The sequence below is a fragment of the Mytilus galloprovincialis genome, chromosome 2 (assembly GCF_965363235.1).
Source record: "Mytilus galloprovincialis chromosome 2, xbMytGall1.hap1.1, whole genome shotgun sequence".
Taxonomy (NCBI): domain Eukaryota; kingdom Metazoa; phylum Mollusca; class Bivalvia; order Mytilida; family Mytilidae; genus Mytilus; species Mytilus galloprovincialis.
Genome location: NC_134839.1, coordinates 64,551,750 through 64,579,159, shown reverse-complemented (window position 1 = coordinate 64,579,159; position 27,410 = coordinate 64,551,750). Strand labels below are relative to the sequence as shown.

The window sequence follows — 27,410 nt, the reverse complement described above, 5'->3', positions numbered from 1 at the left end:
ATGTTCAGGTTTTCTGCACGATTAAGAGCCCTTGAGTCCGTAGATGGGAATGGTCTGTAAACAATGGTTCTGTTGAAAAAGGCTACCAAAGCTGCCAAAAAAAATCGTAGGTACAATAAAGTGATGCGGAAAACAACAAAACTATGATGTTTATTTTAAAATAGGTCAACACATCATCCAATAACCGGTAACGTTGAATTGAAGCTGAAATAAAAATAAAATAAATTGTCACATAAGTATATAAAAAAAATAATATAACAACGCTAACAACAAACTACCTAACTTTACGCAACAGTGTTGTACAGTTGTTAATTCATTAAAGCAAGATTAATAAAATTGGAAGATTCGTATTAAATCAACACAGTGCGAGATCGACCTTGTGACGTCAACAAGGTAATCTAATACTGCAATACAGTCATCACCAGTCATGTTATTCAAAATAAGTGAAATTATCGCGATAAATATCACACATTGGGGCGTTTACACGTCAGGTAACTTTCCTTGAATCTTAGAATATAAGACTTGAAAGCTAGTCTCTCGTGAGTGAAGAAACTGTAAGCAATGAGTATCGATCAACCATTTCGTGATGGTGACTGTAAAATTTGCATAGTGTCGAATGCAATCGTTTTTCCACGTTATCCAGCTAGTGAGTTTTTGCGTTGCGTAACGTATTTCAAAGATAAAAGGAAAAATAATGAGCTGTGGAAAAAAAAACCATGCAGTACAAATGCAAAGAAAATGTATAATTATAACATGGTGTAGAGTAGAAGAAAATAACATGCATTGCTCAGAATCAACATTTTACTTTTAGTAGGGGAACATTTTTAAAGAGGAAGCAAGCTGATAAATAAGAAACACACATTCTTTAGTTCCTTTCAAGACAACTGAAAGTGCACTAAATGATATAAGAAACCGTGGTTCAAATGAAGATACGGATCAATCGTTTAGCAACTAGAAATTTATTCTTACATACTTTTGATTTTTTAACCCTGTATGCTAACATTGCCTATGTAAATTTTAAAATTGTTTGTATGCACATTGCACGACAAATCTATGTGAAGTATAAAAAAAATTGACGTCAGACACACAAATCAATGAATGTGTTTTGTAGATAGATATTTTTGTGTTTTGTTAAATTGTTCCCTTTAAAATTGTTATACGATGATGACTGATGTACCCATATTTTGACTATTTTATTTATTGTGTTTAGTTAACGCATCAATGTAAAGATAACGGAATTTGATGAGACTGTCATCAAAGTGAGAGGGTTAGCGCTATAAAACCAGGTTTAATCCACCATTTTCTACATTTCAAAAGCCTGTACCAAGTCAGGAATATGACAGTTCTTTTCCATTCGTTTTTGATGCGTTTTGTTATTTGATTTTGCCATGTGATTTTGGACTTTCCGAATTGATTTTCCTCTAAGTTCAGTATTTTTGTGATTTTAATTTTTAGCAACTAGAACATCAATAAATGTCTAATTTTGAAGTAAATGTTTCTTGGAATAATTCGTAATTTGTTTTGATGTTCTGTCACTCATAAGAATCAAAACAAAACATCAATTTAACATGTTGAGAAGGACAAAGTACGATAACTGTAAAAGAAACCTTGACGTCCACGAGGTGAAGTATGATATACAGACAGGTATTTCATAGCAGTCAATCAATTTGTTGAGAAAATAGTTATAATTACTCTTTTTAAATAATTTCAATATCACAATGATTAAATTAATTAACACTTTGAGTATTTTCACAAACAGACCTTTGCAGTTGGTCATTTATGTAAATGATTCCAATACCCTGTGTATGTAAGAAGAACAAATACGTATCAGTTCTAATATCTAGTTTTGATATTTCGATTTGACAAGATATACAATATTAGGTCAATGTAAGGAAAATATAAACTTTTTCGACAAGTAAAAAAATGTTTATATTTATATGACATTGACCTGATATTTTTTTTATATTGCAACTTAAATTAATATGATGACAGCTTTTTTAATCGTAACAAAAATGTCAAACTTATTTTCATCCCTTAATGGACCTCTGATTGTGGAGAAAGTGTTTCATGAGGAAATTGACATTATAAAAATATAGCTATATTACTATAATTAGGAAATAAACACAACTAATTGCAGTATAAAACTACTTACCCTTTCTCACAGATGAAATGTTTGGCTACATCACAGCGATCGTCATCCCAGTGATACTGGTCTGTCTTAAACATCTGAAGACAATCCTGGTCATGATCATTGTTTGGTTCATTTGGAGCCCAGTCAGTGTAGTCGAACAGTTCGCCAGATGCCCAACGCCATTGGCCTTCTGTAACGTCATCTTTTGCTCCTATCCACCAATCTGAAATAAAAACATGAACCAGAATCCAAGAATGTAGACACGTAAAAATACCTATAAAACAATAAAGTTTTAATGTTATGAAAATGTTTTTCCAAATTCACTGCTGAATTAAAAGAAGGAGAACGTCAAATACAAAATATTGTATAATCATTTTTGCACCACGTTATCATTTTCTGATTAAAGGGGCATTAGTTGTCAAACTCATTTTCACCGATTTGAGTCAAATTTTTATATTCGACTTATAACATACTAAAACGTATATATCCAAAAAATAAAAAGTCTGAATAAAAAATTTACAATAATGCAAATACACAGCCAGAGAACAACACAATAACACAATAACAAGCACAAAACTACAACTGTTATGCAATAATATGTTTTAATCTTAACTTCCATGCCGTATCAATGCATTTACACAATTTGTAAAGGAAATTATTTGATGTATAATTTACATTTAACAATGGGGGGAGGGTTATTACAAAGTGATAATCATTGGTACAGGCGTTTCCTTTTGTAGAAAGTGGTGAATTGAACCTGTTTACATAATAAGCTAAATCTATCACATTTATGATAGTCGCATAGAATTCCATATATTATATTGACAACGTGTTTAGTGTGAATGTATCTATATTATTGTGGTATTCGTTATAATTTATTTTAACGGCATCAGTTATGTAATACATTTGTTGCACCTTAACATTTTCTATTCCACTGCAGTACTGAAACTATAGTTATCTGTTCTATGGTCGGGTTGTTGTCTCTTTGACACATTCCCCATTTCCATTCTCATTCTACAGTGTGCATGTAGATGTCGTCTTGTAAACTCTTTATATGTTTTTCTCTCGTTCTAGATTAATATATTAATGAAAGGTATGGAAGATATACATGCATCTTTGTAGATATACTCCACCATTTTTGTGACATAGCTAACTTGAACAAGAACCTGACAAAATCAAGATAAAAATAAAATAGATATTGTCCGTTTCCCTATAGCCATATAACGATTATAAAATCAAATCAATAACCTTACCTCCATCCTCTTTTGATAGCATGTTCCTTAAGAATTCAACCTTCGCGTGTGTCTGAACTTCAGCAAGTCTTGCATTGATTCCCTGACAGGCATGCTTCAATGCAATTAAATATTTCTCATTTCATTAGCGTTTCTTATTTGTATATGTCATAGTTATTGCAGTTCGACTAATAAACTTTATTTTACATGGAAAAGACTTAAATCTAATGTATAACAATAATTTTCAAACGAAATATTACTATAAGAGGATCAGGTCATCTGTCATAACATTGGTCAAAGTAGAGTAAAATATTTTTAATTACTTTTGCCGTAGGTCTCAATTTATTTGTGTCCAAGTAGATGACCTTCGGAATCACTATATAAAGATATATGAATGAAATATATGAAAATTTGGTATATCAATGAGATAAATGTCAAATCACAAAAAAAACTGAACTCCGTAAAAAATCAAATGACAAAATCAAAAACTCAAACACATCAAACGAATGTATATCAACTGTCATATTCCTGACTTGGCACAGGCATTTTTGTGTAGAAAATGGTGGTTAAACCGGGTTTTATAGCTAGCTAAACATCTCACTTGTATAACAGTCCCATTGAGTAATTATAGCTAAGAAATTCTGTCCTTACAAGGACTACATCTAATTTATAAGGTGCTTGTTATTGGTAAAAACAAGTTCAATTGGTTCTTTATCAAGTATAATCATGTAGATTTGTTTTGTTCTATTACTTTTTTAAGACATTCATTTGATCAGTTAATGTTCATATAATATTTATTGTCAGTATATGTAATATCTACCTGGGCATCATTCCAGTTTAATGTTTCTTGTTTCGTCAGAAAACACGAGTCTTGAAAATGGCGCCAACCATTTGGACACAGTGCGTGACTAAACGCTTAGAGAATAATAAACATGTTATGCAGACTGATATTTGGGTATAATTTTTAAAGTTATATATACAGTCCGCCAAAAGTTAAGCACCAACGAAGTATAACTGGCAAAATTTTTTTAACTTTTGCGAAAAAAATATTAATTTTTGGTGTTATGAATTACCTTTAACATACACTAAGAAAACTCATTACGACCAAAAAGATTGAACTCCGATAAAGCAGTCAAGCAACCTCTTAACAAAGGTCATCCGCGCGTTTACAAATACACTGTTTCTCCAGGTGGTCGTGTTAGTATTCGTATATTGGTCCGTCAACTTCATAGAGGCAACCGAAGAGCAAGTCGTGGTTTATAGAGACCTGTACTTACGAGCAGGCACTCTACCGTCAGGTTTCAATAGGAATGACTATGCTTGAACATAGGAAGCTGATAAAATACTCATTGGTCAGATGGGAGTCAGTTTCTTTTACTGCCAGTAGACGCCATAATACGAATTTCGCGGGGAAACAAAAAGGCCTATGACCAAAACAATGTTTGCACAAGGACTGCACTCAGTGCTGGTGGTGTTCCAATACAGGGTTGCTTCTTATGCCGTTATAAGCTGGGTATGAATATTCTGCAGGGTAACATAAACGGACAGACATACACCGATTTGGTGCCTTAAAAACATTGTAGTCCCTCATTTTAATAATCCCCCACTTGCGTCAACATTGCCAAGACCCTTGTACATGAACGACCACGCTAGACCACACAGGGCAAGGGTTTTAACCGAGTTCAAAGAGCAATAAGCCATTTACACTATATTTTGGCCTTCCATGTCTCCAAACATAAACCCTATCAAACATGTCTGAGATGCCATTGGTGGAAATCTCAATCGCAGAGATCTACCTTTACAATATTTTCTTGATTTAAAAGTGGCATTTGTTGTTTAATGCTACAGATTTCCTCAACTAAAGTTTTAAAGGCTTGTACCGAGAATGATACGTCGTGTTATGAAACTGTACCGGAAGAGAGCTTGTTACACATGTTATTTACTCAAATATTGACATTAATTTTGCCGAACATACCAAAGATTATGTGTAGAAAATTTTAATGATATAGGGTGACCAGTTGTTGTAAAAAAATAAAATCACAGTGAAACTTAAATTCCGTTTCTAAATTGTGTAATTTACACTATTTCTTTGAACGAAAAACCTACATGCATAGAACAATCATAAGTGACCAAAATTATATTTGTGGTTTGTGTATGGTATACATTAGCAAAATTGCTATATGATTGTTTTCTTTTTTTCGAGAAATAATTGATTTTTTGAATTTTAAAAAAAATCAATGCAATAAAAATAGGTGGTGCTTAACTTTTGGCGGACTGTATAGTTACATGTCATACAATGAATTTGAACGGACTCTCGAATTCTTGTTCGCCAGAAGTCTTTTCGTTTAGTTTATAATTCGTCAGTTGAATGAAATATCAACAAACGGAGAGATAGTATGCACGACCGACACTCGGCTAACCGAGAGATTGGTCGGTTAATCTATATTGAGTATGTGGCTATATGGGCGATTGGTCTGTTAATCGGGTTGGTTATACGTCTGTTAAGAGTAAAACGCACAATTTAATGTCAAACTCTATTTAATATACAGATTTTTGACATATTATAAGAACCGAATCAAAAAAAGAAAAGTGTCTGACAAAATGATATCTATCATAGAACATTTTCCACTTGTAAAAATATTTCGTAGTCTGCGCAGTTTTCAGTAAAACTAAAAGGCGTCGCGCAAGTATGTTTTATCTATGCTTATACGCATAGCAATTTTTTTAATAAAAGGCGAAACAAACAATTTTAGATATCATTTAAAGGACACAAAATAGTACTTTGGTTCTAAAAAATAAATTGACATTAGTAAATATTTCATAATTGTAATATAACGTGAATAATACCACGTTTTAGTGAAAATTATGGGAATAAAGTCTGTTAATGGGTTGGACAATTGAAATTGTGTCAGTTAAGAGTTATTTAGCCACGACAATAGTTTTGCTACCTTTATATTTTCCCATTGAAAAAGTTAAGAATGAGATGTTCTTGAGTAAAAAAAAATTGACACTGAATACGGTGCAACAGTATCCTTCTAGTAAGAGCATTTTTATTTTGACTTTCTTTGCATTTTATTGAAGGATGTGTCTATGGATTGGCCGCCGGAATATGCATGCATTTATTATTAACGCTTTCAATCAACCTTTTTCTGTGTGTGTCTGTTCAGAGTAGCACGTTCCTAAATCCGACTGAAAGTGTCTTTCTAATACAGCACAGGGTACATATACAATTATTGACTTTTGATGAGGTTGATACAATGATTTATCAACCCCAGAGATGTGATATTCACCAAGGCCAACGGCCGAGGTGAATATCACATCTGGGGTTGATAAATCATTGTATCAACTGATATCAAAAGTCAACAATTGCTTTATTATATGACTCTTTAGTTCTCAGTGTCATTTTCATATTTTTAGATTGTGAAATATATCCTTGGTTAGATGGTATTTTGCCTAGACTGTTTTTATTTTATGCTTGTACGCTAGAATCTGTTGATCGGCGAGTATTTTTAGAATCCTTTTCTATCAAAATCTTCTTAATTTCCTCATTATTTAATGATGGAAAGCGTTTTTCAGTAGCTACTTCTGCTGCTCCAGCCATACTTTGTTGCCGGAAACATGTAACTGTCGTCTGTTAGATCGAAACGATTTTATGTCGAGAGCGCTGATTGGTTGATATTTATTCGGTCGTCCAATTAAAAACCATTTTATTTATACATCCCTTAAATAGCTAACAAGAATTCCCCGTTTCTATATTTAGGTACACGGACGCTGTTCCAAATCTTATATTAACCTCTCGTGATTTTTGACGCGGTGAATATAATGTTTTATCAAAGAGGATTTCCTATGCTTTTAGCCAATGAGAAAACAGAAAATTTATAGTCATATAATAAAACGTGTTGTCGTTCTCATATGCACATGATATTTGTCACTGGACGTTAAATCCTAATTCGTCAGAATCATCCAATTGATTCTTTTCTTCTATTACTGAATCATATGTTGTTTACAAATCATTCTAAAGAAGTAAATGGAAAGGAGCGAATGCAGCTACAAATGGTTATCTTAAGTTTTAACTCATTTCATTCCATTTAGTTCCTTTCTACATAAGTGTAAAGGAGAACTACACATGTAAACTTCTATCATTTGTCAATAATATGAGTACATCGCAATCTGTTACTGTTTCAACACTCAGGAGTTTCATGTCTGTATTCTTAAACAATTATTATTTGTTTTCTCTTTTTTTAGCAATGCATCAGTCTCTATTGTTCTTTTCTGTTATTCTATATTCTGCGTCTCCATCCATATTTTCGTGTATACCACGAGGGTCCGGATCGGGGTGTTGTTTATTTCTGTGATATTTAAATTGTTATGTCACTTTTCTATCCATTTTATTTATCTTACTCATTATTCTTTCTCTATTCTTTATATTTTAGCATCCCAATATATTTTACTTACTGATGTTGAGTTACATTACGACGTTTATCTCTGATTTATATACTGGTTACCAATGTAGATGACAAATTGGTGGCATTCATGACAATTAAACAGAATCCACATGATATATGCGACCATTCTTGGATGAAATTACTATTACTACAATATAACACTTTTTGAAACCATTTTTATCAATTTTCAATTTCCATTGTCTAAATTGTTCATTGTTCATGTGTTGTTTCCGTATATTTTATGTTTCATTGCCCATGTGCTGTTTCCGTATATTTTAGCTGCTCGTCTTGAGCCTACCCATTTGATCCGATCACACCCAATATAGCAATAAAATTATACTTTATTGCCATTCATAACTCTTAACAGACCAATTAACAGACCGGGTTTTATACATCCGACCCATTAACAGACCAGGTTTTAAATAAATATTGATTTATGTTACCAAAATACAGATTTTCGTGTAGATTTTTCACACAATAATATCAATATGGTTAACAAACATAATGCCTGTCTTTTTACGATGTTCAAATTATTGCATGCAAGTAAATTCAACCAACGTGTTATTTTGTGTACTTTATGTGTGTGTAAAATGTGTATACATTTATTGATGAGTAACCCGCCTTTTCATTTTATAGATCGTACATCGAAGCTAGAAAAATAATAATTACATCACTGCATTCAGTACATTGAATTGTTTTGTTAGACATGAATAATTTTTATGATAACAATATATTTAAAAAGTTATACAATGAAACATGCTGAACTTTCAATGATTTTCTCGATAACACCTGATTAACAGACTTTAGCCAACCCGATTAACAGACCAACCGCCGATATAGCCGCATACTCAATATAGATTAACAGACCAATCTCTCGGTTAGCCGAGTGTCGGCCGTGGTATGGTTACTATAAGGACAAACAAAATAACTACTTATCACTTATGAAGAATAGGCTTTACATGTAATGTAACCAATATATATGCACAAAGACAAAAGTTAAGCACCCCCTGATATATTGCATCATAGTTTTTTTTACCAAAAATATTTATTTGAATATAAGTACTTATTTTAACAAGACCCATGTCCCTTTAAAAAGATGTGACCATACAGGTTTGACCAGTCATGAAGATATCAACGTTTCATGCACGTTAACCATGCCTCCCAGGCAAATTACAAAATGCAGTTTCCCCGCGTTTCAAATTTGAGTATTTAAGTCAGGCGATTTGTAATTTTATTCACACTCTGTGAACATGGTACGAAGACGAATATCGGAGGCTCAAAGATGGTAGATTACCGGCATGCGGTCATGAGGGTTTTCTTATTAAGCTATTGGACGTCAGATGGGCTACCATTATACTGTAGTAAGCCGGCTTGTGCGGACACACATTCAAAACCAACAACGTAAAAGACTTGCCAAGATCCGGTAGACCATTGGTGACATCGCAGCGTGAAGACAGGACACTGCAACGCCTGGTTAGACGAATGTCATTCGCAACAAGTCCTGTTATTTTATTAAAAAGAAAATGGTGACTCATAGACATCTATCAACCATAACCTTGAGGAACCGGTTGAATTCAGCAGGACGGAAGTCAAAGAGGGTAATAAGACGTTCCATATTAACTGACCGACATCAACAAAAGCGTTTGGCACGGTCCCTAGCTCGTCGTGTTGGAACTTGAGGAACTGGCGCAAACGAGAGCTGGTTTCTGCTGCATGTTTCAGATGGAAGATTGAGAGTTTGGAGACATACAAATACAGCATATACCCAAAGGAAAATCAAGGCAACTGTCCCTTAAGATGGAGGCTCTTTGATGGTATGGGGATGCATCTCTCAAGACTGCAAATTGGACTAGCATTGGTCACTATACAAGGAAATATTATTGGTGATCAATACATAAGAGAAGTTCTTCAGCTAGTAGTTGTACCTCATTTTGATAACCACTTATTAGCTGCAAGACCTGTGTTTATGGATGACAATGGTAGACCGCTTCGTTCAAGGGCGGTTACCACAATTCTTCAATGCGAAGCAGTAACTGTTCTTCAATGGCCTGCCATGAGTCCAGATTTGAATTCGATAAAGCATACTTGGGACACGTAAGGATTTCGGGTACAGGTAGCTGGACCACCTGTATAAAATTTACGTCAGTTGAAAACAGCAATGAACCGAGAATGGCGGCAAATACCACAGAAGGATATCCGACGACTAACTGGAGGGATGAGACACAGAGTTCACCCGATATTGAATACTGAACTATGAACGTTTTCTAAGTGAAATGACATTAGTATCATGCATAACGAACTCAGAAGGTCAATACTTAAAATGAACATGTTTTAGTGTTTAAACTGGACTTGCGGTTTTTGTGACAATCTATTAATTCATTAAATTTTCATTTTTGTTGAAATTTGTTGTGTTTTTCTTAAAGCTTCTGTTGTGTCTTTACAAGCTGCATTACTATTTTTGGAAACAATTGTTCTGGGATCCAATAACACTTAATGTAATATTTGTCAATTAGAAAAAAACGTGGGGGTGCTTAACTTTTTTCTTTGTGTATATCTGAAATACGAGTTTTGAAGAAACAAAATATCGATTAAGTATGGACTTGTTTGTTTTATAAAATTGTATGAAAATAAAGTATATAAGAGTCGATTTTTTTTTATCTGTCAACGTAATTCTAATGATCATTATAAAATTAAGAATTATTCGCCTTCAGAAATAATTATTGCATTATTCTGTTTTACTCAATTAAATAATTATTTCTGTAATAGATTCCTGACTGAAATAGTACGTAAAAAGTACGATTAAAACTAATATGAAGTTTTATTTTACATCTTTTAAATGGACGTTGTATTACCAATTTGAGTATTTTCCAAGTTATAGTTCTTAAAATTAAATCTGCGATTAAAGACTCATAGACTGATTCATCAAGTAACTGAAGATAGAAATGTTTAAAGAAAACTGTTACCTCATATTTAAAAAAAACAAGTTGGGTTCATTTCACAGACAAACTTACATCTACATTAACAGAACTCTGGTGGATAGTTGTCTCGTTGGTAATTATACCACATGTCCTTATTTTTATATGTCAATTTTCTTTTTCATGGTATAGCATTTTTCATTTTTTAGGTAATTTTCGCCTCTGGTTTTAAAGTCGACATTGGGGCTTAAGAGAATCAAATACTTAATTAGATTCCTCGTGTCAAGTGGTGGAAAGTAAGGAATAAATTTCTGAGAAAAACGACTGTTATGATCAAATTAAAAAAAAATATAAGGGGAATAAGGTCGCAGGCACCACTTCAGTATGCGATTGCAAAAGACTGCGATATCAACCATCTAATTTACAGACGAAATTCTAGACAGTCTCATTTTTTACGTTTTTTGGACTTCGTTCTTTTCGACAACAAATCTCAAAATAGAATAAAAGAATACGATTTTGCGTACCTAGCAACAAAAATGGCCATTTAGAATGTGAAATGTATAAGTTAATTACCTTTATCTTATATATGTCTCATAGACAAGCAGTATGCTTAACGGCCTAACTTATTGGCAAAAATCTGATGAGACTGAACAATTTTGTTATCAGCATTTTGTTAAAGAGGGGCGAAAGATACCAGAGGGACAGTCAAACTCACAGATCAAAAATAAACTGACAACGTCATGGCTAAAAAGAAAGACAAACAGACAAATAACAGTACACAAGACACAAACAACATAGAAGAAAAGACTAAGCAACACGAACCCAACCAAAAACGGGGGTGAACTCAGGTGTTCTCGAAGGGTAAGCAGATCCTGCTCCACATGTGGCACCGTCGTCGTTTTGCTCATGTTATTACAAACCCGGTAAATAATCTAATTCGGTAGGGATTTGAAAAGGGAAGTGGAGTTACGACATGAGGAACATATTTGATATCATCTGTTAAACGGTTATTCCAACTCGTGATGGCGTCCGTAAAATTTACAAAGGGATGATAAAATAAGGTCTTCGTTTTAGTTAAGAAAGCATTGATATGTTTTTTTTTAAACTAAATTCTAATTCTAAATCTACAATAACTATTCATCGTGTTATAAGTATTACATTGATGGTCTGCGATTGGTTTCTGTTACGATGACTTTGCAACTGTTAATTTATGTAAGTAAATGTAGGAAGCATATTATTAACTTACAACATTGTACGCTAGGATGAAACAATTAATTTATGGTAAAAACAATACAAAAAAGAAATTAAAGGTTACGGGACTTAAAGCTGCCTTCAGTATATAATTTATTTTATCTTTGTATAAATTAAGCAAAAATAATCATCATTAAGCATACCAATAATAACACTAAGCAAAATGAATCCTACCGTCATTTCTATATATTCAATATATGGATGAGAGAACGTGGTCGTGTCTTATCGTATTGACTTACATAATACAACGATCTTGACTTCTTACCTATTTGTCGTGTCCAGTGATAATAAAAATGTTCTCTGTGTTTCTTATTAATATCTCTGAATAAACTGTAGTGTTTAGTCACTCATATAGTATAACACGTGTCCACAATTTCATCATTCCGAAGTTCAAACAAGTTGCTTTCTTTAAAAAAAGAAAAGCAATACATGAACCTAAGACCGGTGAATGCCGGGTCACCGAAAGGTTGTTGCTGAATTTGTGTTTGCTTTTGAATTGAAATAATTGACTGTGAATATAAGAAGCCAGTTGAAAGTATATATTTACAGCTTCTATTTGAATAGTTATTTTAAAGCTCGACTATTTTATTTATTACTTGGAAATGTACATAACTTTTCCGATTATAACCCTTTGGCAAATCCTAATTTCTACTAACCGGATGACTTATGCAAATTGCACAAACCTACTCAGTTTGCTTTATAATGTGGAATTCTGGATGCATTTATTTTATCTATCATATCTTTATATTTTGTTTCCTACATGAATGCCTTTATATTCTCAACTCGTATTTGAAGCTGTCTTTACTCATGGTAGATGTTGTATGCGGTGAAACCTGTGGCATACAATTGATTGGGACCTCTTATGAAGAGACTGATTTTGATCTCATAAAACATCTCAAATTTTTTTAAAGGCTTTCCAGATTTTACTAAAATCAATTCAAACATTCTACAGTGAAACTTAGTTTTGCCGAAGAATTTCTTAATTCAGAAGTTTATGAATACCTGTACACACTTTCAAAATAACCAATTTATATAAAAAGGTATGTAGATATAAAAAAATACCAGAAATAAAATGATGTACGCCAGACACGAGTTCAGTAGACACAAAAAAGCACCATGCCAGTGACGCTCGAATGAAACAAGTTAAAAGGCTAAATACCTTACAAAGTTAAGGAATCTATTCCTTGTGTAGACAATCCTTAGCTTTTCGAAAAGGTCAAAGTTTATAATAGGACAGTGACTCAAAAAAGAAACAAAAGAGAAACAACTCGATGTCAGAATACCGTTAGAAATGATGTCCGTGCTTGAAAGTCATATGTGAAGCTCTTTCTTTGTAGTCCTGAATTTAGATAACAAAAACGAAAATAAGCTTTCACGAGTGAATTTAATAGTATTGCATGCAAGTAGTATCTTAGCGCACGAAATAGTAAATAGAAAGCATCTCACTGATACTAAGGAAAAGAATACGCATTTGCATCATCACATATCTTAATCTAATAGTTGAATTCGAATGTCAAACAGCCTACATTTAATGTTTTGACTCCGGATTCATTGACATTTTATCCGAAATTTTTGAGAACGCAAACCGAGAAGTGTGCTTTTGAAATGTGATCTATAATGTGAATGCATCAAGAGGTGTAGGATAGTTGGTCAACACATTGAATACAATTTTCAAAACCGTACCATATAGTACAAATATGTAGATGCTATACGGTTAAACTATTAAAACAAACAAACAAAAATTGAATTAAAATTTTATAAAAAACTAACGTTCCTGTTATTATTTTATTTTCAAATTCTTTTGAATATACATTGTATATAATATCAATAAACACGAACGTCAAGTATTTACGGATGGACAGTTTATTTATCGAATGAATCTACTTTTAAATTCTAACATTCCACTAGGTGAATATATTACTATACAAAATATAAACAAAGACTTCTAAATCCATACTAAAACGGTATGAAATAATCAACATTATGGTTGTAATAAAATTTTTGTTGTGATTATTGTAAATTATTTTTACGGTTGTTGTGAGTTGCAAGAATTTAAAATAATGCTTTATGAATTGAAAACACACGAGTATTTTTATTCACGACCCTTTAAAATTTAAATATTTACTAAATTTATCGTATTTTCCGTTTTATGGATATATTACAGTACAAAAAATAAATAATAATTACTCATAAAACCTAAATACTAAAATGGTATGAAATAATTAACGTAGAAATGTAATGATTATTGTTTATAAACATTTTTTTTTTGTAGGATGCAAGAATTTATTTAGATTTAATTTTTATGTTTTCTTTACAAATGAATATTTAAAAATACCAAAGCAGAGTATCTTGTAATATAAAATACTTATTTCTTAATTGCAACTCTGAAAATATTCTGATTTCAATCATTGTTAGTTTCTTCAGAAACATAAATACAGTATATATTTTGTATATATTTCTTTGATTCCGATTGAATACTTTTGATAAGAATATTATCTTTCTTTTTTCCGATCTAATATTAATATGTTAACCAGAATCTTCTCTCCCATAAGTCTATGATGAAATACACTCAGTATCCCGTGGTTTATTCTTCAAACATAATTAGTTCACATGTTATCGAGACAACATACATTACCACGTTATAAATGACCCAGATACACACAGTGTACAGTGGTCGTTTTAAAACAAATATAATTGCGTCGTCAAGGGCCATCAGGGGACAATATCAAAGATGTAGATAACAACCTGTTTAAAAGACCTGTATCAATGACCAAAAACTTTCGAGACGTTCCGAGAATTTTATTCTGACTTCCGGCCGAGAGATATCGAGTGGCCCATAGACACATCCAAAACTCGCCAATATATAAGCATGAACCCCTTAGGGGGTTCATGCAAAATTATCAAGACTACAATTTCGTTGTGTCTGTAGCTATTGAGCAAATTGTATGTTTATACGATATAATGGTGAGGTAATGTTTGCATTTCATTACGTTTGAGTGACTCATTTATACGAAATTCGGATAGTAGGTGAAAATATGGACCAATCACATAGCATATGTTTTTGCTTGCATTGATTTAAAGTTTGTTGTTTCAAAAAAATCTTTAAAAAGGTGCATTTTGTTCTATATAAATCTTATCTTCATCTATTGTCTTTTTGTTGCTTCTTGCTTATGAACTTTTATTCTGGTTGAAGATGTACAATGTGTCTTCGTGTTTGGTGGTTGGTGACTTTTTCAAAAATACTCAGCATTGCCAATGGCAGTCAGCAGGGTTTCAGAACATCAGTTGTTCCACCTGTTAGTCAAATGCGTTTTGTAATTTTTTGATCTTTTGGAAAATGTTGTTTGTGCTGTATTTAGACCCCTTTACAACGAAATTTGTTTCACATGCACACGTATAAAATTTGCGATTTTTATCCAACGCAACATATATATATATAGGTTCGAACGTTGTTTTCAATTTAGACTTGTTTATATATTTGCAGTCGATTTGGTGTCACGATATCCCAGTAGCATGGGTTCGAATCCCGGCGAGGGAAGAACCAAAAATTTGCGAAAGCAAAGTTACAGATCTAACTTTGTTGGGTTGATGTTTAGACGAGTTGTATATATATATAAATATATATATTATTAATAATAAAAGAGAGGCGTAGGATATGAAAGAAGAACATGACTCACTGCTATCCCAAGTTATGGGGTCCCATTAACGTGTCCCAAGTTAGAAGCCTGGAAATTAGTGAATGTCGTTTGTTGCTGTGATTGTTTATCATTTTTTCTTTACAGGCCGTTAGTATTCTCATTTGTATTGTTTTACATTTATGACTTCGGGGCCTGTTATGGCTGACTCTGCGATATAGGTTTTGAATCTTATTATTTTAAGTATCCATATGCCGAAAAAGATATCGAAACAACGAAAAAAATTAATAGGAAAAGTACAATATAACATGTATAACGTCACATCTTATTACACATTAAAGAAAAATACACGAATCTTCGGACAATTTGTCGTCAAATTACAACGCTAGATGGCGTCAAGACAATTTTATGTTTTATTGGTACTTTTATGAAAACGTATCACATGAGTTGTTAACTGTAGATTTTGATTTTACTGCACTATATCCATCATGGTTTGATCCTACTAATTTACTCGAAATACTCCTATTGTAACGTTTTATTTTCTAATTCACAACGACATAAAACCGTCTCTAAGTAGAATCATAACTTGCTAGTTTTTCAACAAAATTGTCATTCTCATTGTCGTTTTTGAACTTTTTATAGTCTGTGTCTGACGGTTGATTTATCACATCTAAAATATTACTTTCTTGAACACCGTCGGCCCACGGCTGTTTTTCACCTGATGCAAAAATACCGTAATATATCACACCAGCAATATGTAGACAGCCAGCTACCATAAACACCTCTCTCCATGTAGTGATAAACGAAACCTGTAAAACAAATACAAAGAAGAGATTGATACTAACCAAGTAAAAGTGTAAGAGGTCGGCCGATGTTTAATAAATAAATTAAAATAAAAACGAAAACTGCAGAAATTGACTCCAAATACAGCAAGACCGTTTGCGTTTCCAGCTTTATATGCATCAACCTCCACTCAATCGAAATTTCATAATCATGAATAAAAAGCAATATAACAAAAATGACCAACTCTGAGGAAAATTCAATACGGAAAGTCACTTATAAAATGGCTAACTCGAAAGCGCGAACACACCAAACGAATGAATAACAACTGTCATATTCCTGACTTAGTACAATCATTTTCTTATGTAGAAAATGACGGATTAAACATGGTTGTATTAGACACAAACGGGAAACTGAGTTCAACCACAGAAACAGGGTATCAGGCAACCAATTAATTTGTGATTGACTGTAATTCTAAAGTAGTCTGGATTTGCAAGAGCTGAAAAAAAACTAATTGATATATGTAACACTATATGATAGGAAGAAGATATGTTTTTGCTGATACATAGAACGTTGACAGTTGGAAAGTTTGAGCCATCGCCTTCGTCCAGGATTCGAGTTTGAACACATTCCAATGTGTCAATATCAAGGAAAAGATCAAGATATGAAGCAGACCTTCTAGACGCCGAAGTATATTGTATTTCAAATTCAATATATGCGACATATGCACAAATTCGAATATTAGTTATTGAGGTACAGGACATCATTTATATATCTGAAAGTAAATTAAAAAAAATGACATGATTTGTTTTCTGTTTATCTTTAAAAAGGTTCGTGGTTAATTCTGCTTCATATTAATACAGATTAAATAAAGTCAGAATATACCTCTAATCTACTACGTAGGAGGGATACTAGTAATGTACTTATTGTAGCTCCAGTTATGCCCATTCTGGTTATTCCAGTCACAATGCTGACGTAGGTAGATGATAGGTCTAGGGAATTTGATTTGAACCCTGCAAATAATAAGTTTTTATTAACAAACATGCACTTAAATTTATTTAGATATAAAATTCAGAATGAAAATGAAAATGCTAAAAACATTCTTGGAACTAGTACAAATCTATTTAATAAATTGGTAATACTGTTATGCGAATAGCGATAATTCTCGTATATATCATATAAAAAATACTTATATATTCTCACACTGGATTTTTTTAACCAATTTCTACACGTTGCCAGAGCGTGTGGTCTTTATAATGGAATTTAAACCACTTTTACTAAAATATGAAATAGATGTAGAATACCATCTTTTGTAATGTATTATACATCTTACAATGTATTCAAAATAATTTTGTCAACAGAATTGTGTTAATCATACACTGCAATGTTTTAAGACATGTTGTGTTTCTAATTAATTAACTAAGAAAAGAAAATATCTTAAGAGATGTGTATCGCAAAAATCGAAATTGAGTATGTCGTAAAACCGCAAAAAATAGTGAGATTTTTTTTTAAAGAAATCGCAATAATAAAATTTAAACATTGATCTCTTTATTAAATGTAAAATGAACGGATGGGATAATTAGTGGCATATAAAAAGTGTGCGGATTACATAAACGATAGCGACATAACGTGGTCATTGATATTTAGTAGATTTTTTTTTAGATATTATTATTTACCTGAAACTGCTAATCCACTTGCACCAACCCCAACACATAGCATAACCATGGCCGCATCAATATCCTGTATATAACCTAGGCAGAATATGCATACTCCCTCAATACCATAACCTACAAAATTATACATTTTTAAAAAGTCATACATTTTTTTTTAAATTAAAACCTGAAGAGGTGTAATGCCTAAAACAGGAAAATAAACAATAGGTTAGAGAGAGCATATAAATATAATAGTAAAAGATCAAGACTGGTGCTCAACAATGGCATCTAAGATGTGGTTCAGGGAAGATTTAGGGAGCAAAACTTGCAGATTTTAGGAAGTCTAGTATTTTGTTTTTTACTTAAAATAATTTGATCATAGTGTTTAAAGTCAAATTTAAACTGATACTTACCAGAACACTGCGCTATTTTGCGCCCTACAGTAGTACTAACAAAGCCAGATTTTATAAGTTTATCTATCAGAACTCCTCCAGTAACAGTAACTAATGCCATACATATAGCTGATAGCGATGACAGCAATCCTATCTAAATGAAAATAAGAAATGTATTTTAGTTATTTAGCATTCGATGGAAATGTACGTCCGTCATACGGTAAAACATACGTGGAATTCTTTCTCTTCATAAAATTTACCATTTACTTAAAGCTCTTGCCCTTTATGAATACACGAATTTATATATATATTTACCGAGCAAATGTGGAAATTTGAGAGTTGGTTATATTATTTTCATTGGCAAAATATTTAGAAACACTCTGTCGTTTGCCGATTGAAGAGAGATGGTTGCTGCTTAAATGTAAAGCTATTGAATCAATAATATATTATGGTAAAGTTTAAATCATCTTTTCGAAAGTTTAACTGATGCTATCGTGATTTGGCGAACTGTTATGTAAATCCATTGCCACAGATGACCATGACTATATTCCAATGTTCGTAACCACAGTCCTGTCTTTGTTTCCCTTCATTTTGACATTTTCGGAAAAGCAATCAACAAGTTTGCCCACGTCATTAACATTCGTAGGGTGCCGCATGTATAGCAGGATATTTTTATTCTACCCGAACACTGCAGGTCGATTGTTAGTTTTATTTGTCGTTTATTGTGGACTGCTACTTATAATTCATTATTATTCATTGGATACCCAATACGTGGGTTTCGTGTGTACAATGTGAACCATGAATTCAAATCTTCAACGAATTACAAATTCTCTATAGGCTTTGTGATAGTCAAAACCACAAAAATCAAATATCAATGAAAATGCAAATTTTCCTCAATCCACGAATATAACATATCCACATTTTTTATCTTCTCGACGTTCTTTGCTTTGTCCCTCAGATGTTATTCTAATTTGTCCTTTTTTATGTCGATGATAAACGTGAAACAAAAATAGGCAGGCAACAAAAAATAGTTTTGAACTGTAACGTGACTGAACAATAGCAATATGTGTTACATAATAGCCATTTATGATAACGAAATAGAGCTATGGTATTTAGCTTCTTATTTTATTTGTCAACACTAAGCTGTTTATTTCTTTAGAGTTAGTCATTTTATTTAACACGCTTTTCCTGTGGTTATGTAGTCAAAGATAAAAGTATTAAATCTTACTTCAAAAATGCTGAGATCAAACAAATCTTCCATATATTGAGGAACAACAGTCCTGACAAGAGATATCATCCAATTTCTTGTAAAACAGGCAACAAATATGGCGGACACAGGAACCGAAGTTAAAATGTTTTTCCATGGAATACCTTTGACCTATAAAAATATAAAAAATAAGAAATAGGAAAACATTAGATAGACGTCTCTTATTGATATTCGTCCCTCTACTTACAGTCTGAATTCTGCTGCATTACTTGTAACGACCTGAATTCTATTTTCATACGTCTTTTTTGGATTTTTGTTTCGTTTTGTTGTCTCATTGAAAACGATTTGATTATGATATGATTTCTCATTCTAGTGTTTTTCAATTGATTTACAATATCTCGGAGTTAAAATATGTCGGTAGTTTAAACTTGTTTTCTCTGACTCTCATACAAACGAGAACAAAGGAAATAAAAAGTAAATATTTAGAATTTGACAACCTTAATTATGTATACCAACCGTTTGAGACGAAGGTTTCTTTGTTTTAGCTCGTTCTGAATCAAACAGTAATCGTTCCGATGTTGACAAATGTGTATTGTTGGATGGAGAGTCTTTGACTGTGCACATAAATAAAGTGGACCATATTATTCCTAAGCAGCCTGTAAGAATATGTTCGGATGTGATAATGTTGACTCGTACGTTTTTAAAAAACAAATGACCATATTAACTTTAAAATAAGCGGACGATACGAAGTCGAGAATCGAATTCATAAGTCGTTGAGAGATAAACAAAATCCTGGCAAAACAAGAAAACCGAACAAAACACAAATTCATTTATTAAGAATCAAAATATTATAATAAATTCTTTAACCAGCCAATCCATTTAATAAGGTAAGACACTTCTACATTCAATTAAATGCGAATTTGATGCGGAAAATTACCAATCAGTGCGCCAGTTGCAATTATGTAACTATATAATGACTGGTACATAATTTTTCTTGTTTTATTTAATAAAAAACTTTGGTAAAGTCAGTAGTTGCTTCATTAAACTGTTGTGTCAGGAATTAAAACAGAAATAAAACGATAACTTCAGTTTTAAAAGGGAGTATTTTAATAACCGATACGAAGCACTTCTTGGTGGAAAAATGTAAACTATCAGATGGACGCTACGTAATTCTTACCATAAAAATAAAGTGGTGCGTTCCAACAAACACGACATGACAATGCACCAGATACAATAAAAGCTACTGCTGAACTTAATGATGACCCTGAAATAGATGAGAACTATAAATATCATGTCTCGTATTCCTATTCCTATGACGTCTTTCATTTAGAAATGCATTGAATAATATGGATGCCTTGCATGTCACATAGCACAATAGCAATGTTGTTTTTTTTTTTTTTTTTTTTTTTTTTTTTTTTGGCTCTTTTTTTTTTTCTTATAATGTGTTTGCCGTAAATCCAACTGTTATTATCTCGTACACCTTAAATTATTGTGTTTTTTTTTTTATCAAGACCAAAACGACATTATACTCTGTCTGTTTTAAATGAAACGATATTAAAACAAACCCTTAGGCAGCAACCATTTGATTTTCTGGGGGGGGCTATGGTTTTTTTTTCGGTGCAAACTTTTTTTTTCGCCTTTGGCGAAGAACAATCTATTTTTTTAGCGACAAACCGAAGACAATTTTTTTCTTTCAATTTTAGCATTACATATAGTGGCAGCTGAGGGTGAAACAAACAATTTTTTTTACTCAGGGTCCAAAACAAATTATTTTTTTCACCAAAACCTGGAAACAAACTTTTTTTTCCAAAAAAAACCATAGCCCCCCCCCCCCCCCCCCCAGAAAATCAAATGGTTGCTGCCTTAGCAATGCGAAGATTTTTTAAATCATTCAAAACTAGTTCAATATCTGGTGGTCATGATATGAGTATAATTCAAAAGTCCTATTCGTGGTCAAAATGCTTAATAAAAATGACAATGTCTTTGTTTTTAGAAAAAGTATATTATACTGTGTGTAACATCTCAACGTCTTTTGGTGTTTTGTGTAATTTAGTTGCTGATATGTATGAGCTCTGCCTCATTTAAATTGTAAATTATAATTTTTATACAATAATATCTCGGCGTCACTGGTGAATCTCATGTAGACGACGAAACGCGCGTTTGATGTATTAAATTATAAGCCTGGTACCTTTGATAACTAATTATATAGGCCAGAAAGAGAGAATTTACAATATACTGGAAAATGACAAGGCTTTTTAAGAAACCGCTTTATTAATAAACTGGATACACTTTGGCGTTGATAAAGATTAAAAACGTTCATTGATTTTCTGTTCTCATGGTTTATACACATATTTCCATAAATAAACATGTTTGTGTACGTCAATCGGATTAAATACATTGGAATACACTCTTACCTGCATATGTAAGCGTTACCATTCTTGATTTTTCAGATTTCAGTGACCATGCAGAAATCACACCATTTATAGAAGAATAAGCTGGTCCCTGGATATTGAACAATAATGTTGTTATAAAGATGATAAATGCGCCATCATATTCTCTTGTTAAACAACAAATAACTAAACAGTCAATAAAAAAATATTATCTGTACATCGAAAGTGACATCCCTAAACTAGACTCATCATCTCATTTGTACTTACATATGCAATACGACGTATGCGTTGTGCGGAGCACTATATATCTGCTTATCTAAAAAAACACATTTGATATTTCACGTTTTTATTGGTGGGTTTCTAGTTGATCCGTTTTGAGTTTTCTATTTGTGGTTTGTATACTGGTGTTTGACAACCTTAGCTTCTTTTGGTCCTTTATGCGTTCACTCATAACATAAGGTATACAAATATTGGGACCATAACAACTATACACATGGAAAAAAGTATTGCAACACCAAATTGAAATTGAAATTAAAAAAACACTTTTTATTTTTTTGTGATATAATTTGGTAAAATAGAACTAATTAAACATTATTTAAGTATCACCTGAGTTTAATCAATAAATATCGACTCGATAAGTTTTTATCTGCCCATGCAGCTACTGTACCCATAAACAATAAAACAGATGTTTTCATCCCTATTGTTTTCAACACTTTAAATAACCAAGTTTTTAAAGTTATGTGATTGACACCTTGTAATGGGTCCTCGACAACTCTAAACTGCAGCAAGATGGCAGATTATCAGCATGAGAGAAGCAGGGATGTCGCTGAAACAACTGCACGTATTTTTGGTCATCACCATTCCACTATAAGTCGTTTTGAGAATAAAAATAAGGCACTAAACGATGTTAAAGACTTTCCGAGATAAAGAAGACCCCCTATACCATTTGCTAGGGAAAATCAAGCATAATGAAAGTTGGTCAGAAGGAAACCCATTGCATACAATACAATCCTAAAAAGAGAGTGGTGGGCATACATGAGCCTGTTAACAAGAACTGTTCGAGATCGGCTCATCGCTACTGACTATCGTGCGATAAGACCATTTCGGAGACCTTTGCTTACGAACAGACACACAGTTTTCCGTATCCAATGTAGTGCAGAGCTCGCTAAAGTTGAAAAATAGCATCGTGGAGGAAGATTCATTGTTCCAATGGAATTCGGTTCATCTTCCTTGGACGGATCGTAGCCCGGATTTGAACCATATCGAGCATATATGGGACACTATTGGGCGTAACGTGCGCGAAAGGACACCCCAGTTCAAACACATCATGAAATAAACAATGCCCTTCATCAGAAATGGTTGCTGCTACCTTAGCAACAAATTAGTCGTTTTTTGTGCAGGAATCAGAAGACGTTTAGATGCGGTTATCCGTTTGAATGGAGGCTGCACACAAAGTACTAATTCTTTGGCGTATAACGATCAACTATGATGTGAACAGTCATCTGAAGATTAATTTTGAAATGTCTGACATTGTAAAGTTCGACTACAGTAAAAGTTGTAAAATGCATTTTTTTTGTACAAAAAACACTTCATTTTGTTATTAAAACTGTGGTTATATAAATCATTTTTTTTCAAACATTTTTTGTTCGTTTCAATGCCAATGTTATCATAAACTATGTTTCAATTATATTATACAAATATTTTATTATATTTCATGTGTATATAATGGTTTGAATAGACCTACCAATAGTACCTACGCCCAATTTGTTTAAATGCATTGCAATATCGACGTTATTAGAATAACATGATTTAGAAACAACAAAACGTGTTACCTTTTCTTCCTTTTTGAGTTTAAGCAAATAATTTCCAATTATAAATAAAGGCAGCAGTAGTATACCGCTGTTTAAAAGTCATTGAAATCGTTTGAACAAATGCTGATTAGGTGGAAATGGAATGTTCATTCAATCTAGAGTTACTGCCGGCGTATACAGTTTCCTCTACATACATGTACCTTAAAGACATTTAGTTATATGTAGATGCATTTTATCGATACATACCTCAACCAGTCCCTGTAAAAGTCTGATAACCATTACTAAGGCATACTGACTGTTCTGTATGCAAGTTGGAAGTATAATCAATAATATACTGGAGCAAAAAATTGATAAACCACAAACTCTGTAAATATAACAATGTTATAGAATACGTTTCTTTGTTTGGATATGTTCAGCGCTATCAATGTTGTACCTGCGATAGAGCTACTACGTTATTATTATTATTATACTTCATGTCAAAATAATATTAAATACTAGGGATGTCAAAACAAAGTTGAGAAATCGCCTCGTCCCCGAAAAAGTTGACAAGATAATATGTTTTAATAATAAGAACATATCCGTTGTAACTAGAATCAGTAATTTCTAATCATCACCCTTTGGTAGTCATTAACTGTGTTTTTCTACGGTTCCCAAATCCTGTTGTTTGAGTTATCATTTTTTATTGTAGATATTAATCAATTACTTAAAATTATTATTGTCCGTTTACATAATTAGCATCTTGAGCCATTAATTATGGTATAAATATCTATGGACGATTGTCTAGTGCACAATGTTGAGGATTTTACGTTCATAACACAACGACTCACAATACATAAAATGGGATTAATTTTGAGTTTTAATTTTGTAAATGTTTTACCGAGCCAGTACTCGAGTATGTATCGGTAAATCCAACAGGTTCTCACAGAGCTGACATTCCTAGTAAATACTCTTTTACCATTCACGAAGATGTTTGCTCAAGTGTGCGCTTTATAATATACGAATGGTTGTTATGTCGTGACGTCATAGTTTATTAATTTTTATTGGAAATTTAACATACAGATATTACAGAGTACTGAGTATAATAAATTGAATAATACATATCTTAGAGTGTGCTGGAGCAGATTGTTGCCCCTCAAAAAGACACATTTTTAGCCTCAGTTAAAATGGTTTCTAAGGGTTAAAATTAGCTCTATCACACTCTCAGCAATGTGTTATTTATGTAATGTCGTCGGAGGATATAAATCATACTTTTATAAGTTCCAAGCTGCATCCTTACCATTAAGAGATACCTGTGTTGTATTTGAAGCTTTGTGGACGTCCATCGGTAGTTTTACTGTTGCAAATTATGTTTTCCTATCGACGCGTAGCGGAGACAGGTAAGCGGCTATTGGCGACAGTAAAACGACCGATGTTTTACATTTGTCTTTTCGGGACCTTTTATAGCTAACTATGTGGTCTGGGCTTTGTTCATTGTTCAAGACCGTACTGTGACCTATAGGTGGTAATTTCTGTTTCATTTGATCTCTTGTGGAGAGTTGTCTCATTGCATGGCAATCATACTACATCTGCTTTTTTATATGATAATTTTGAATGCTAGACTACTTTTTTTTTGTAAAACAATCACTCATCTCAAGGCACTAGAATCAACCAAGTGAAACGAAAATTCTAATTATTATTTGCCAAATACGGCTTTGTATTTGTCTTGTTTATATGTCTTGTTTTCTCGAGGGGGATCAAATAACAGAATTAAGGATGTTTGTTATCTTTCAAAATAAATAAATTATATTACATTGTGAAATCGCTTGATATTATTCAACGATTATACTAATTTGATAAGTTAGTTTCGGTAAATTGTTTTCGGCAAGGATTTATGTCAACCGTGAGAAGATTAAACCCGAATAAATACATGATACTTTATGATTTAGTTTTAAATTAAATATGTTCTCATGTCCAAGGTATTTTTCAGTACTTACTTCACAGGTGAAAACCTGGTAGCTAATAATCCCCCAGGAATCTGTGTAAACAATTCACCAAAAAAGAAAGCCGTATTGAAATATAATGTACTTTGTACTGTCCAGTTCAGTGACAATCCGCAAGTGGTTTCTGCAATACACTGAAACAAGAAAGAAACTAGGTACAAAGCTGACATAAAGAAAATTACGAAATGGTTAAATCAACAAAAATGTTAGAGCATGTAAAACAAGAAATTGTTATACGAAATATATAAATCTTTTTAAATCACAGGGATAAACGATGGATCTTGTATGACAAAGGACTTGAATATGAGGAATATCAAATAAGAACATTGCTGTATACGTGTTGTTATCTATAAAGCTAGACATATATTGCATTGACACCCGTCTATGGCCTATACCCAACTATCAACGTGTATTTTTTCCACTTACAGAACAATGAAATAATGTGTTCGTGTTGGAACACATATTTTAGGTCCTTCATTCTGCCAAGAACAAATCTTATAATAATTCTTTCATTTGAAATTGTCATTCCAGAATATTTATTTCATTTGAAACTTCAATTCAATGACATATCATCTCTTTTCATTGAAATTAAGGGTAAAATTATCTGAATCTTTGCGAAGAATATTTAGATAAATTAATCTAATCAAGTTACAATAAATTACAATATTTGTTTTCAGTAATGCAAGAAATATGTGTAGTTATTCTGTTCTCTGTAAAGCTTTAAATATTTGCTTCAGTGATCAATAACAATGATCCAAGCGTTAACATTGTAAAGACATGTAATTTACCAGTTGCATAAACTTTCATTTATCAAGTTTCAAATGGTTTTAGTTGTTTAAATCCCTGTTCTTTGACTTTTAGCTGGACAGTTGACAACATTCCACATATCATTGTCATTTTTAAATCCTGAGTGTTTCCATCATTTGTCTACTAACTATGAAGATAACTAGTATACATACATTTTTGACGATACTATCAGATGTGTTAAATGACCTGTTTTTCACGTTTACTACATTGACCATGACCATAGCAAAGACTGAACGGAATCCAACAACTAACAGGAGACCGAAGAACCCCATAAATGCAACAAGGAAACGTTTTGGACAACACATCATGCCTGTAATGAGAACTTTATGTAGTCAAATATATGGTAAATGTATTCATAAAAGATAAACTTAGATGACAACTAATGTCTGAGATAATTTTGGTTTTCCATTAATTTAGTGAAAATTCGAAAACCACAATAATGGCTACTAGTACATTGGACAGATTTGGACAACTTTTGATAAACTAAAATATATTAGAAGGACATCGTAAACGGGAATGGCTCTACATAATGTTTTCTGATTAGCATAAAACCTAAATATCAGTAAAAATAAAATTTAAGCTTTTGACAGCATGAATTATTCTGTTTAATAATAACAAAATACAGTTATATTTATTTCGAATACAATTATGAAAATTAAAGCTGCTTACCTTTGAAAAGTATATTAGCTAAATATTGAGCTGAATTACGCTAAAACAAAATGATCAAAATCTAATAGTGTCAGAACAGCCACCGATATTTGCTCTTGTATATTTTGATTAAAA

At 32.4% G+C, this 27,410-nt stretch overlaps 2 protein-coding genes across 2 annotated transcripts; both read right to left on the bottom strand.

The window, feature by feature from the left end:
- Nucleotides 1-137: 137 nt before the first annotated feature.
- LOC143062359 (lectin BRA-3-like) lies at nt 138-12,228 on the bottom strand. Its single transcript, XM_076234073.1, has 5 exons — nt 12,118-12,228; nt 4,184-4,278; nt 3,385-3,478; nt 2,153-2,354; nt 138-204 (listed from the first exon to the last, which is right to left on the bottom strand). The coding sequence occupies exons 1-5, from the start codon at nt 12,152-12,154 to the stop codon at nt 174-176; spliced, it is 459 nt and encodes a 152-aa protein (XP_076090188.1). The 5' UTR covers nt 12,155-12,228; the 3' UTR covers nt 138-173.
- Nucleotides 12,229-16,004: 3,776 nt separating this feature from the next.
- LOC143064117 (vesicular glutamate transporter 2.1-like) lies at nt 16,005-27,410 on the bottom strand. The gene is made up of 12 exons (XM_076236698.1): nt 27,297-27,410; nt 26,780-26,937; nt 25,815-25,954; nt 24,088-24,205; nt 22,055-22,142; nt 20,818-20,904; nt 20,157-20,296; nt 19,662-19,811; nt 18,455-18,587; nt 18,066-18,176; nt 17,275-17,402; nt 16,005-16,418 (listed from the first exon to the last, which is right to left on the bottom strand). Exons 2-12 carry the CDS (start codon nt 26,933-26,935, stop codon nt 16,179-16,181), a joined length of 1,491 nt encoding a protein of 496 aa, XP_076092813.1. The 5' UTR covers nt 26,936-26,937; nt 27,297-27,410; the 3' UTR covers nt 16,005-16,178.